Here is a 13,688-nt window from a genome sequence, read left to right as displayed (position 1 = left end):
AGTCCATTGCACCTCTTCTCACAAATAAGGAGGAATTCACTGTTAAGCAAATGAGGCCAGGACTTAGGAAGGCTCTGTGTGGTGATGCTAGGGCAGCACAGAGACAGTGACTTACAAGTTTGGGAACCACTGTGCTAGCAAATATGATGAGGGTTTCCTTGAGCATGGCTTCACCAGTCTCCTGTGTTTTTGTCAAGAACAAAAGAAGGCCAAACTGCCTGCTACGTTACACAGTATTATCTAGCAAAAGCATGAAGACTAATAAACTTAAACCACACATAGAAAAAACAAGGTCATTTTTCCAACTTTTGCATCAACAAGTGCAATGCAAGAGAGCCATGTCCATCTCTGACCACACTCACAAGGCATCATTTGAGGTGAATTACCGCATCACACAGGCCAAAAAGCCTCACACAATTAGAGAGGCTTTGATTTTGCCAGCTGCAAATATGGTGAAGATAATGGGTGGGGAAACCAAGGCAAACAAATTCAAAGCCATACAACTCTCCAAAAACACAGTGAAGCGAGGGATTGAGGTGATAGCAGCAGATCAGGAACCCACATTGGTGGAGCATCTGAAAAACAAAGATGCCTTTACTCTTCAAGTTGATGTGAGCACTGAGAGCCGTGATGCACATTTCTTGGCTTTTATGAAATACACATGGGAGGGTGCAATTCTTGAAGACCTTCTGTTCTGTCTCCCTCTTCCTGGTCACAAAACAGCACAAGGAATGTTCAATGTGCTACATGTAAGATTACAATATCCTGTGTGATCGCATGGTGGGCTTTTGCACAGATTGAGCTCCATCTATGGAAGGCAACAAAGCAGGTCTGCATGCCTTGGTAAAGAAAGTTGCTCTGTCTGCTGTGTGGACTAACTGCATGATTCACAGAGAACTGGCAGCTAAAGCTCTAAGTCTAGAGGTCGGTGAAGTTTTGCAGCAGGTCTTGTCTACTGTGAACTACATCAATGTTCAACCTCTTCATGCACATCTGTTTGAAAAACTGTGTGAAGACATTGGGTCCAATCATGATGTGGTGTTGTTCCACACTGAAGCTCGTTGGCTCTTGAAAGGAAAAATACTGGGATGATTCTTAGAACTCAGACAAGCTGTGTGCCTGTGGAATGGACTACAAAGAGTGAATTTGTTGATTTTCTGTGGCCAAAAGAAGATATGCCTTCTGACTTATGTCACAGACATATTTGGGAAACTGAACAAACTGAAAACAGGTCTGCAAGGAAAGAATACCTACATCCTTCAACTGAGTGATCGAACGATAGGATTCATGAAGAAAATTGTTTTCTGGAAGAGTAATCTATTGAAGACAAACTGTAAATCCTTCCCGCAGCTCTACAAGTTCCTGGCTGACAATGAAATTATTCAGCCTCCCACTCAGATGACAAAGAGCATCTCAGCCAGAGGAAAGAACAGTTTGCATCCTTTTTCCCCCAAGTTGGACATGACAAAGTGTGATTGGGTGCGAACCCCCCTACAGTGCAAGCCAGATGCCATGCATTTCCCAGCAGCTGAAATTGAACAGCTCATCCAAATTTCCTGTGATCGATTCTTGCAACCAACATATGCCCAACTTTCTCTTCTGGAGTTTTGGTTCACTGTCAAGAATGAATATCCTGCACTCTCAACATGCGCCTTGAAACTGATGGTGCGCCATTCACAAGCACATATTTGTGTGAAGCTGGAGTCAGCGCACTTGTGTCTAAAACATCTTGCCAACAATCTACCGTTGATGTCACACTGGAGATTAGATGTCCAGTTTCTACCACGCCACCGGACTTTGAGAAGCTGTGTTATAACATGCAAGCCCATGTGTCACATTAGAGTGCATTAAATAATGTACTTAATGTGCAAATTACTTGGATTCCTCAGTGGCTGGGTTACTGTCTGATGTCACAGGAAACAGTAAGTCTCAAAATGGGGTCATGCAGGCAAAAAGTTTGGGAACCTCTGGTCTACAGGATATTCTGATATGAGACTCCCCAATCTCTCCTGTCAAAGCTGTTCCACTGTGGATTATATAACAGAAGAGTGACTGGGCCAGAGTGATAGCCCAGACCTGAAGACAAGCTCTATGTAGCTCAAACGCTTGTACTTTCCAACAAGTTGGCCCAATAAAAGATATTACCTCACCTCCCTTGTCTTTCTCATATACTGGGATCAACATGGCCACAACACTGCAAAAAACTATGGTTCCTTCCTATTATGTATGGTATATAAAGAGCAAAAGACAACTTAACTATTGGGACTTTGTGTATTACAGTTAGGGGAGTCCAGCACCCAAATAGAAATTCACTGACTGCTACATCTTGGTGGGGACAAAGTGAGAACATGTGTATTCCCAAACACAGAAAGAGAAGACCGTCTTAAAAGAAAATTCAAAGGCACATTTCCCAAAGAGGGGTGTCAGATAGTACCCTCAAAATGTAGACATTAGATGCATCAATGGCAGGCACTGGATACTAGAAAATAGGCTTCTGCAGTGTAGGGGTAGATAGCACAAAAATCCAGCTGGCAGCCACAGTTGGGGAGAGGGCAAGGATGGTCAAGTGGCTAGGATGTTGTGAGCTGGAAGATCCATGTTTGATTCCCATCTATCACAGATGCCTGTGTGACTTTAGACAATCATTTAGTCTCTCAGTTCCCTATCTGTAAAATAGGGATAGTAGTACTTATCTACCTCCAAGGATGTTGTGAGGATAAATACATTAAAGACTGTGAGGTATGCAAATACTACGGTAATGCAGCCCTTAGATGCACTCTCTTATAGCCCTCAGGTGATGGTGGCTATGCTTTCTGCCATAAAAAACTATTGACGAAAGAGTAGAAAATAAAATTGATACTCTGGCTCCAAAGCTAAGGGAAATGTCTGTTCAGTTGTCAAGTGAAACAAACACAAACTGAGCAAAGATTACTTTGTGTAGAAACCTTTAATTCATCAAAAAAAAATTGAGTTTAAAGATATTTTCCCTGGGAACAGAAAGGAGAACTACATGTGGCTGCTCATTTTGAAAAAATATGAACTGCTGTTGACTCAAAGAGTTGTCAGGTTTTGATTTATTTTTACATTTGATAGTGTGAATTAAATTAGAAGAAAGCATGGTTACGATTACATAAGATTTCACCATCTATGCTGAAATATTCCAGGCTTGATTTCTGCTTGAAGGTTAAATTTGTTTTTAAAGCTAGAGTAAGTGTGGTTTAAGATATTTTGGAGTATGGGGAAAGTGGAAAAATACTTTCCTCATTATTAAAACATCAATTTTTACAACTTTTTTCTTCTATTCGAGGAGGGTAGAGCTGAAATCTGGCACAGAAGCGGTCCTCATAGATATTCCTTTGAGTGTTGCTCTTCTAGATTCCTTTCTAGATTGCTAGAGTATGGGTGGAACTTTGAAAGCAGAAACATTCCACAGTAGTCAGCATCTTATCCTTCACACTTAAGGTGAAGTGTCTCTGGGATGGTAAGCAGAATTCTGCTTTTCTGTTGAGACAGGAGGTAGAGAGACGGAGGTAGAGTATATGGTGGTTCTCCAGCCAGCTGCAGATCTGGACACCAGGCCACTTTGAGGTTATTATGGTTGCTGTGTTCAGCCTTATCTTCCTTATGAGCCTGGTTATCAGGGGAATGGGAGGGGGAAGGCATTTAGGTTACAGCTTTAATCCAGCAGAAATGCAACTGAGAGAGCACTTGTGTCTGCTCTTGTGCAAAACACTTGGCATTTGGTGTTTTGTTTGGAAGCAGAGGTCTAATATTACTGGGTGACTCATCTATGAAATAGTGATCTGCCTGCTGCTGGTTTCAAGGACTACTCATGTTGATCCTGAGACCTCCTGCTAAGCAAGTGCCCCGCTACATTCTCCTTCCCTGTGAGGTGAAGAGCTATTGGGTGGATTTGGTTTTGATGCACTACAGGCAAAGTTTTCTTGTCTCCAAAGACAAGATCTGGGAATGCATTCCTCTCTATTTATTGAAGTACATAGCCATGGTGGTGTTGGTAAGCACCTGTATTACACAATGCTGCAGGGATGGGTGAAAGGTCTTGAGGGACCATTGTATTACTATCAGAGAAAACTCTCCAGTCTCTACTTTGTATTTTTGATCTCCATTCTGAATAAGCAAAAATCACTCCACTCTGAGATGAATAATGGAGCATGCTCAGTATGAACTTAGGATTTCTAAAACATTTTTAAAAAGGTGCCCTGGCAGAAAGCCCAGAATTTCCATGATGGCACCATGACAAAAGGCCAAGTGTGTGTAAAGGTCTGCAGAGTCCTAACTTGAAGTAAACAATAACAGTGAGTATATGCAAGGAAGGGAGGGATGATGGAGAGGTCAGTCAGTTAAGCCTCTAGCTGGTCAGAACCCACTCATACTGGTCACAACTTGTTTTAAAGGTCTGACCTGTCAATCAGAATTCTAAAGTAATGGTCAAGACTGAGCATGTGCGAGTGAGTAGCCAAGAATAGGAAGCTATATAAAGACAGCTCACGAAAGCTTATGCTCAAATAAATTTGTTAGTCTCTAAGGTGCCACAAGTACTCCTGTTCTTTTTTCAGGGATTTTTGTGTTACATTTAGGATTTTTAGGACACACTATTAGGGATTATTAGTTATTTTAATAAAAAGATGCTTTGTTTTGGAAAGATTACTGCCTGTGTCAATTACTTTATCAGAAAGTTATATCCCTGTCTTTTGAGTGTTTCCTTAGCAACCCCAGAAACTTTTATCTCAGGAAGAACAGATTAAGGGGGCAATAGACAGGTTAGTGTAGTAGCACCCCAAAACTTATTTTTCAGGGTCACAGTATTGTGCTTTAGGTTTCAGTACATGGATATGTAGTCTGGAGTCCCAGGTATTCCACAGGCCATGTACTTGCAGGTCTTGGCAATGCATACTCCAGTCTAGATTAGTGATATTGTAAAAGAGGGTGAAGCCCCTTTCCTCCCACCAATGAAGTACTCGAAGATGAATGGTCAGTCTCCTTTGAAGGCCATGTTTGGCATTCAGCACTATATTTGGAGTGTACCAACCAGTCATCCAATACTCATGTTTAGAAGAACAAAGGGTGTGACAGGCTAACGAGGCTGTAGGATGTGACCGTAGAAAAAATATGTTTCTGTACTGTCGTTCCCCTTAAGAGCTATTATCAGGGAGTCATGAATTTTGAAACATCTCTCTTCTAAGAGAAAGGATCTGGCCTAAGAAAAGTCTAGGTCTTCTCTGAGGAAGGTGATCCTTTGTGTAGATTGAAGCATGGATTTCTCTCACTTGATTACAATCCCAATTGACTGGAAAATGTACATGTACTGGATCGCTGAGTAGAGATCCTGTTGAAAGTTGGCCCTTAGGAACCATCTGTCCAGGCATGGGTAGACAAATATTCCTTGGCAGCTGCCCCACACTGGCAGAAAAGGGATTAAAAGCAGCCCTACCAATGCTGCTCCGAAGGCAGGCAAACAGAGAAGGGCTGAAGGGAGCAGCCAAACAGACCCATATAAAAAGGGAGCGGCAGAGCAGAGGAAGGTAGTTCTCTACTGGGAGCCCACAGAGGAAGGATTGTATCTCTGATGGGCTGAGAGAACTGCCAGCACCCTGGACAGAGCAGTGCTGCTAGCAGGACCGGTAGAGCAAGAGACAGCTCCTGGCTGGCTGCTGGGGTTTGCACACCGAGGCCCTGAGGCAAGGGCAAAGAGGATGCTCGGGCCACGAGGAAGTGGCCAGACAACTCGCTGCAGCAGCCACTAAGGGAAGTGGCTGAACAGTGCACTGCAGGTCTCCCAGAAGGCGGGAGCACACTGTGTGGCACAGCCGGAGGGCTGTGTCGCTGAAGCAGATGCCACAGTCCTTGAAGAGACGTGGGTCCTAGAGCAGAAGTGATGGCGGCGAGGCAGCACTCAGAGGGCATACTACCATGCAGAGCTAATTCCCAAGACAACCAGCACGAGGTGCCAGAGTGGTGAGTCACACCCCATCACAAGGCATTTGAAGAGTAATGGGGCTATACTCAAGCCAAAAGGAAACGCTGAACTACTAGTATCTTGTCTTCACACAGAACCTCAGATACATGATGTGTTTTATTGCCACATCGAAGTAGGTGTCCTTATAAGTCAAAAGCCACATACCAACAAAGAAATGCAAGGCCTGGTTGCCCGAATGAAACAACATCATGAGAAGTGTTCCTTCTCAGGAGGAAGCTGCGTTGAAGATGATGAAAGGAACATGTCTGAACATGCAGGATCTTCAGGTTGGTAAATTTTTTTTATTTCGTACTTCTTTCTTAAGGACTGCCTGTCTTCCTTCTGGACTATTCTTGAATTCTCATGTTTGAGCAAAAAATATAGTTGTTACTCTATGGTACTATCATTTTAGATGCAGTTGTGATAAAAAATAAATAGCTGAAATAGGCAGATCTTCCTTTTACAATTTCACCTCTAAAGTAGTACTGAATGTCAGTGAATGCCATGAGTAATACTAAATGAGCAGTATGGTAATAATAATTAAATAACAACATTGACTTATTTTGTTTAGGAGAATCCATCCTCAACATACAGGATTCTGAAGACTATCCACCTTCAAGATCACCATCATTTTCTATAGTTTCAGAGTTATCTGCCAATGATAGTGTTTCAGTCACATGTATGTCACATAGCACAGTATGTCACCTGTAGCAAAAAGAAAAAAAAATCTCCATCGTCCAGAAACATCCATAGGTAAGTTTGTGATAAGAACCAGCAGATTACAAAAAGAGGTAATTGATGAAAAAATTGCCCAGTTTGTTTATGCAACAAACTCTCCTTTCCGTATGATTGAGAACCCACACTTCATTAACACGGTTCAGTCATTAAGACCAGGATACAGTCCACCCAATAAAGCAGATGTCACAGGCAAATTGCTGGATAACGTGTATGAAAGAGAAACTGAGCAGTGTGCAAAAGGTCTAGAGGGTGAAATTGTTAATCTCAGTCTTGATAGGTGGAGCAATGTCCACAATGATCCTGTTGTATGTGCTTGTGTGACAAGAGAAGAAAGGAATGTCTTTCTTACAGAAACAATTGATTCATCAGGAAATGCACACACAGCAGAATACTTACAAGTAGCAGCAGTAAAAGCTGTAACAAACTGTGAAAAAAAATTCAAATGTCTAGTACTCAGCTTGGTCACAGATAATGCTGCAAATGTATCCAAGATGAGAAGAAATTTAGAAGAGAGTCCCAAGCTAATAACAAACGATTGCAGTGCTTATTTGATGCACCTCCTAGCCAAAGACTTCAGTGTTCCAGAAATAAAGGCAAATGTTGTTGAAATTGCAAAATACTTCTGTAACAACCACTTTGCAGCTGCTGCTCTGAAAAAAGTGGGAGGAATTAAGCTAACTCTCCCACAAGACGTGCGATGGAACTCAGTAGTGGACTGTTTTGAGCACTATATCAAGAACTGGTCTAATCTGATGACCATTTGTGAAAAAATAGATGGCATTGTGACAGTTCTCAACATTGGACTTAAGAGAAATGTTGAACACATGCTGAGTACCCTGAAGCCTATTTCTGTAGCCTTGAACAAAATGCAGGGAAATAGCTGTTTTATTGCTGACTCTGTTGAAATTTGGAAGGAACTGAGTGAGATCTTAAAAAGAGAAATGTGCAATGACAGAGTTAAATTACAAGCATTAAAAAAACGAATGGGACAAGCAATATCTCCAGCTCATTTTCTTGCAAATATTCTCAATACTCGGTACCAGGGTCAAACTTAACTGCTGAAGAAGAGGAGTTGGCTATGACATGGACATCCAGCAATCATCCCTCCATAATGCCAATTATAAGAAACTTCAGAGCGAAGGGCGAACCATTCAAGAAATATATGTTTGCTGATGATGTTTTAAAGAAAGCCACACCAGTGAACTGGTGGAAGTCACTTAAGCACTTAGATTCAGAGACTGTTGAAGTGATAATCTCACTTTTAACAGCAGTAGCATCTTCTGCTGGTATAGAAAGAATATTTTCTTCCTTTGGACTAATTAATTTCAAATTGAGAAATCGTTTGGACCCGAAAAAGCAGGAAAGCTTGTTTTTCTTTTCCAGGTTATGAACAAACAGGAAAATGAAGATGAAGACAACTGAGTTAGCTGCAGAAGCCAATATTTTAAGTTTCTCACGTTGACCTGGCTGACCTAGTCGATTTAATTTTTGTTGTTTTTTTTAAACTATTTCATTTAACTATTTTAGTTAAAAACAATTTTAACAAAAACAAACCTGATTTTAAAAAACTTGGAATGTTTAACTAAATTCAAAAATTCATATGCTTGTTTTGTTAAAATATTATGTTTGCTGTTGAAGAAAAGAATCCAGCATACATAATGTTGTTGTTTTAGTTAAATAAAACAATTTAAATGTCTGTCTGGTGATGTTCTCCTCCTAATACAGCATGGCAAGAAAATCATCCAAATATTAATGATTAACCTGTTGAATTGGAGATAGTTCACCTTCCAATGACTTCATAAATATCTGCTTCAATTACCTTTGGTAAATGAAATAACCAATCATCCATTTTCTGATATACCTGTAAAATTAATCTGAAAAGTTTTCAAAATAAATCACTTTAAAAATGTATAGTGTGTACCTTCTAAAAATGAAACCTACACATCTATCTCTGAGTTGTGAAGAATATGTATTAAGGTTATAACAACCAACAATAATGCACTTTTATGTAGAAATCCATGATTAAATCAAGTCTTCCTGATAATTTAAATCAATTTGATTTAAACCAAATCCACCCTGGCTAGAGACATCATCTCTGCCCATCCTGGCTAATAGCCATTGATGGACCTATCCTCCATGAACTTATCTAGCTTTTTTTTTTTTTAACGCTGTTATAGTCTTGGCCTTCACGACATCCTCTGGCAAGGAATTCCACAGGTTGACACTGCATTGTGTGAAAAAATACTTCCTTTTGTTTGTTTTAAACCTGCTGCCTATTAATTTCATTTGGTGACCCCTAGTTCTTGTGTTATGAGCCCATGAAAGTGACCTTCAAATCCTCATGTGATTATGGGAAAACTAGAAGCATATTGCCTAGTACATTATGTACTTGCCCTCCTTACAATGCAGGACTATTGTCTACAGTACAGCCTAGAGTATATTGCTTTCATTGGAAGTAACAGGTTGACTTCCCACCGTTGAAAAGTGCAATGAAAATACACAGTCCATTACTAATATTTATTCCAGTGTAAGTGCATTAATATATGGCCAAAGCAGATAAGCATAACTTACTGTATCTGTTGGAAAATAGCAATGTTAGGTGAGTAACATCCAAAAATAATTAAAACAAAAGGATCCTGACAAAAGGAAGAAACGAGAGTAGCAAAATACGGACCCTGGACTTCAGAAAAGCAGACAGACTCCCTTAGGGAACTGATGGGCAGGATCCCCTGGGAGGCTAATATGAGGGGGAAAGGAGTTCAGGAGAGCTGGCTGTATTTTAAAGAAGCCTTATTGAGGGCGCAGGAACAAACCATCCCGATGTGCAGAAGGAATAGCAAATATGGCAGGCGACTAGCTTGGCTTAACAGTGAAATCTTCGGTGAGCTTAAACTCAAAAAGGGAGCTTACAAGAAGTGGAAATTTGGACAGATGACTAGCGAGGAGTATAAAAATATTGCTAGAGCATGCAGGGGTGTAATCAGGAAGGCCAAGGCACAATTGGAGTTGCAGCTAGCAAGGGATGTGAAGGGTAACAAGAAGGGTTTCTACAGGTATGTTAGCAACAAGAAGGTGGTAAGGGAAAGTGTGGGACCCTTACTGAATGGGGAAGGCATCATAGTGACAGATAATGTGGAAAAAGCTGAAGTACTCAATGCTTTTTTTGCCTTGGTCTTCCCAGACGTCAGCTCCCAGACTGCTGCACTGGGCAACACGGTATGGGGAGGAGGTGAGCAGCCCTCAGTGGTGAAAAAACAGGTTAAGGACTATTTAGAAAAGCTGAACGTGCACAAGTCCATGGGGCCGGATCTAATGCATCCAAGGGTGCTGAGGGAGTTGGTTGATGTGATTGCAGAGCCATTGGCCATTATCTTTGAAAACTTGTGGCGATTGAGGGAGGTCCTGGACAATGGGAAAAAGGCAAATATAGTGCCCATATTTAAAAAAAGGGAAGAAAGAGAACTCAGGGAACTACAGACCATTCAGCCTCACTTCAATCCCCGGCAAAATCATGGAGCAGTTACTCAAGGAATCCATTTTGAAGCACTTGGAGGAGAGGAAGGTAATCAGCAGCAGTCAATATGGATTCACCAAGGGCAAGTCATGCCTGACCAACCTGATTGCTTTCTATGATGAGATAACTGGCTCTCTGGATATGGGGAAAGTGGTGGACGTCATATATCTTGATGTTAACAAAGCTTTTGATACTGTCTCCCACAGTATTCTTGCCAGCAAGTTAAAGTAGTATGGGCTGGATGAATGGACTATAAGGTGGACAGAAAGCTGGCTAGATCATCGGGTTCAACAGGTAGTGATCAATGGCTCCATGTCTAGTTGACAGCCGGTATCAAGCAGAGTGCCCCAGGGGTTGGTCCTGGAGCCGGTTTTGTTCAACATTTTTATTAATGATCTGGATGATGGGATGAATTGCACCCTCAGCAAGTTTGCAGATGACACTAAGCTGGGGGGAGAGGTAGATATGCTGCAGGGTAGGGATAGGGTCCAGAGTGACCTAGACAAATTGGAGGATTGGGCCAAAAGAAATCTGATGAGGTTCAACAAGGACAAGTGCAGAGTCCTGCACTTAGGAAGGAAGAATCCCATGCACTGCTACAGGCTGAGGACCAACTGGCTAAGTAGCAGTTCTGCAGAAAAGCACCTGGGGATTACAGTGGATGAGAAGCTGGATATGAATCAGCAGTGTGCCCTTGTTGCCAAGAAGGTAACGGTATATTGGGCTGTATTACTAGGAGCATTGCCAGCAGATTGAGGGAAGTGATTATTCCCCTCTATTCAGCACTGGTGACACCACACCTGGAGTATTGTGTCCAGTTTTGGTCCCCCCACTACAGAAGGGATGTGGACAAATTGGAGCGAGTCCAGCGGAGGGCAACAAAAATTATTAGGGGGCTGGGGCACATGACTTACGAGGAGAGGCTGAGGGAACTGGGGTTATTTAGTGTGCAGAAGAGACGAGTGAAGTGGGATTTGATAGCAGCCTTCAACTACCTGAAGGGGGGTTCCAAAGAGGATGGAGCTAGGCTGTTCTCCGTGGTGGCAGATGACAGAACAAGAAGCAGTGGTCTCAAGTCGCAGTTGGGGGAGTCTAGGTTGGATATTAGGAAACATTTTCACTAGGAGCGTGGTGAAGCACTGGAATGGGTTACCTAGGGAGGTGGTGGAATCTCCATCCTTAGAGGTTTTTAAGGCCCAGCTTGACAAAGCCCTGGCTGGGATGATTTAGTTGGTGTCAGTCCTGCTTTGAGCAGGGGATTAGACTAGATGACCTCCTGAGGTCTCTTCCAACCCTAATATTCTATGATTCTATGGTTCTATGAAAGGGATTGGAAATGGGACAAAACACTAAAATAGTGTATGCGTTCCCTACCATGGTATATTACAAGTATTTTCTTCCTCTTACATTTAATGCTCCTTTCCAAAGTACAGACTGGGAGTTTAAACTATTTTTACTTCCATGAACAGAAAGCTATAATACTTACAGAAAAACTTCAGATTTATTCTGCACTGAATGCAGCTATTCAAAAGTATTTGAGACTACAACATAGTGGACTATCACAGGCTTTTCTTTTAAAGACTAGACAAAAACAATGCCCAGTGTTCAAGTTAGCCTTTTATTAAAAGATTGAAGCATAACATTTTACCAGATACAAGAAATTCAGTTTTCTCTGGCATACCAAAACATCGGAGTCAACAAGAGAAAATTCTGGTTGCTGTATATATATAGTAAATCTGATATTACTCCATCAATTTAATGTATAATAGCACATGCTTAAAACATGGTCAAAATACATCACAAAATAAGTACCTTGACATTTTTATAGTCAGACAAATAATTCAAAGAGATGAGAGCAGTGAATTTCCAACAAATGCTACATACTCAATCACAAGCTCATGGCATAATTATTCCAGAGAACCAACATCATTCTTTCATGCCTGATCAAACTTTCAGTTTCATGGGCTACTAATTTTGAGGCTTTGCTTCACATTTTAAAAAATAAGACATTTGAGAGATGTGAAAAACTAAGTTCAGTCTTCACAGTAATATGATATGGGTTGTTTGCCACACACACCTCTACTTTATTACCTGCATGTTTTATAACAATCTTTACAAAACTAGTTTTCACCCCTGTTTTGGTTTCAGAAATATAGCATCTCTGACTAATAAAGTATGAATTTATTGATGAATAAAACAGGGACATGAACGTGTATTTAGAACAACTTTTGAATAATAAATCCTTTCAGTAAGACAGCTATAAGACAAGTTAAACACAGTACAATAAACCATGCATCTTTTGACTTGTCAGATCAGCTAAACTACTTACTTAGCTAACATACAGCAATACTTACATATTTTAGTAAATTAAACTCATTGAGTACAAGAAAAAAAAATCACATTTGTTCAAGTGGTTCAAGGCTGTCCAATTGCTTTTTATTTATATCTTCACTATGACGGCTTTGGCAATGGGTTAAATGTTTCTTAAAGCCTCTGGGAAAATTTGATTCAAAATTACAGCGTGGACATTTAAGCAAACTTTGACCATGAGCAGCAACATGGTTTTTAAGAAGGGACTCCAAAAGAAAAGCCTTTCCACATATTTTACATTTGTAGGGGCTTTGAACATTATGCTTGTTAACTAAATGATGCAAAACAGCACCTTTTTTCATTGCACGACAGCAACAAATTTTGCAATAATACTTTCCCTTTCCACGCTTCATATATTTTGCAATCTCTTCTTCTGAGATGAAAGCTTCTTTCTCTTCTGTAAACTGCAGTACACACTGTGGCTGAATGGGAGTAGTTGCATCTATTTTGCTCTCTTTGTTGTAATCAGATGATTCCGTATCAAACTGTTCTTGATCACTATTTGATTCTTGTTCTTTTACCTCGACAGAATCCATCTCTGTTTTTCCACATTCACTGTTATTTAGTTCATTATCGGAGGTCTCCTGGTTTTCCTTCTTAGGCTTCTTTTTGGGGCATGAATACAACATATCTTCTGAAGGTTCCTTCACTAAGATTGACTGCTCTTCCTGAGACAATAGATCATCCAGTGTTTTTTGGTCTTCTAAACTCTGAGCTAGGAAATCACTCTCATCGGACTCAATAGGCGTCTGGGGCTCAGAGGAAACAGCTGAAGCAGGTTTGAGAGACTCAGGAAAAAGAACATTTTTCTGGACCTCAGAGGAAACAGAAGGAGCAGGCTTGTGGGGATCAGTAGAAAGAGCATGTTTCTGCACATCAGAGGAAACAGCAGGAGCAGGTTTCTGGGTCTCAGAAAACAGAGCATGCTTCTGGACATCAGGGGAAACACCACATTTCTGCGGCTCAGTATAGGCTTGTTTTTGTGTCTCCGGAGAAACAGCAGGAGCAGGTTTCTGGGACTCAGTGAAGAGGGCATGTTTCTGCGCCTCAGGAGAAACAGCAGGAGCAGGTTTCTGGGACTCAGTGAAG

At 41.1% G+C, this 13,688-nt stretch overlaps 1 protein-coding gene across 1 annotated transcript in view; it reads right to left on the bottom strand.

The window, feature by feature from the left end:
* Nucleotides 1–11,828: 11,828 nt before the first annotated feature.
* Nucleotides 11,829–13,688, bottom strand: part of CHAMP1 (chromosome alignment maintaining phosphoprotein 1) — a 10,061-nt gene continuing 8,201 nt past the window's right edge. Inside the window, exon 4 of the mRNA XM_029910536.1 lies at nt 11,829–13,645. Coding sequence (XP_029766396.1) covers nt 12,626–13,645 — 1,020 coding nt within the window. The 3' untranslated portion in view covers nt 11,829–12,625. The remainder of the gene's footprint in view (nt 13,646–13,688) is intronic.

The sequence above is a fragment of the Terrapene carolina genome, unplaced genomic scaffold (assembly GCF_002925995.2).
Source record: "Terrapene carolina triunguis isolate 2854851 unplaced genomic scaffold, T_m_triunguis-2.0 Scaffold21, whole genome shotgun sequence".
In the NCBI taxonomy this organism is placed as follows: domain Eukaryota; kingdom Metazoa; phylum Chordata; order Testudines; family Emydidae; genus Terrapene; species Terrapene triunguis.
This window is presented reverse-complemented; position numbering and strand designations above follow the sequence as displayed.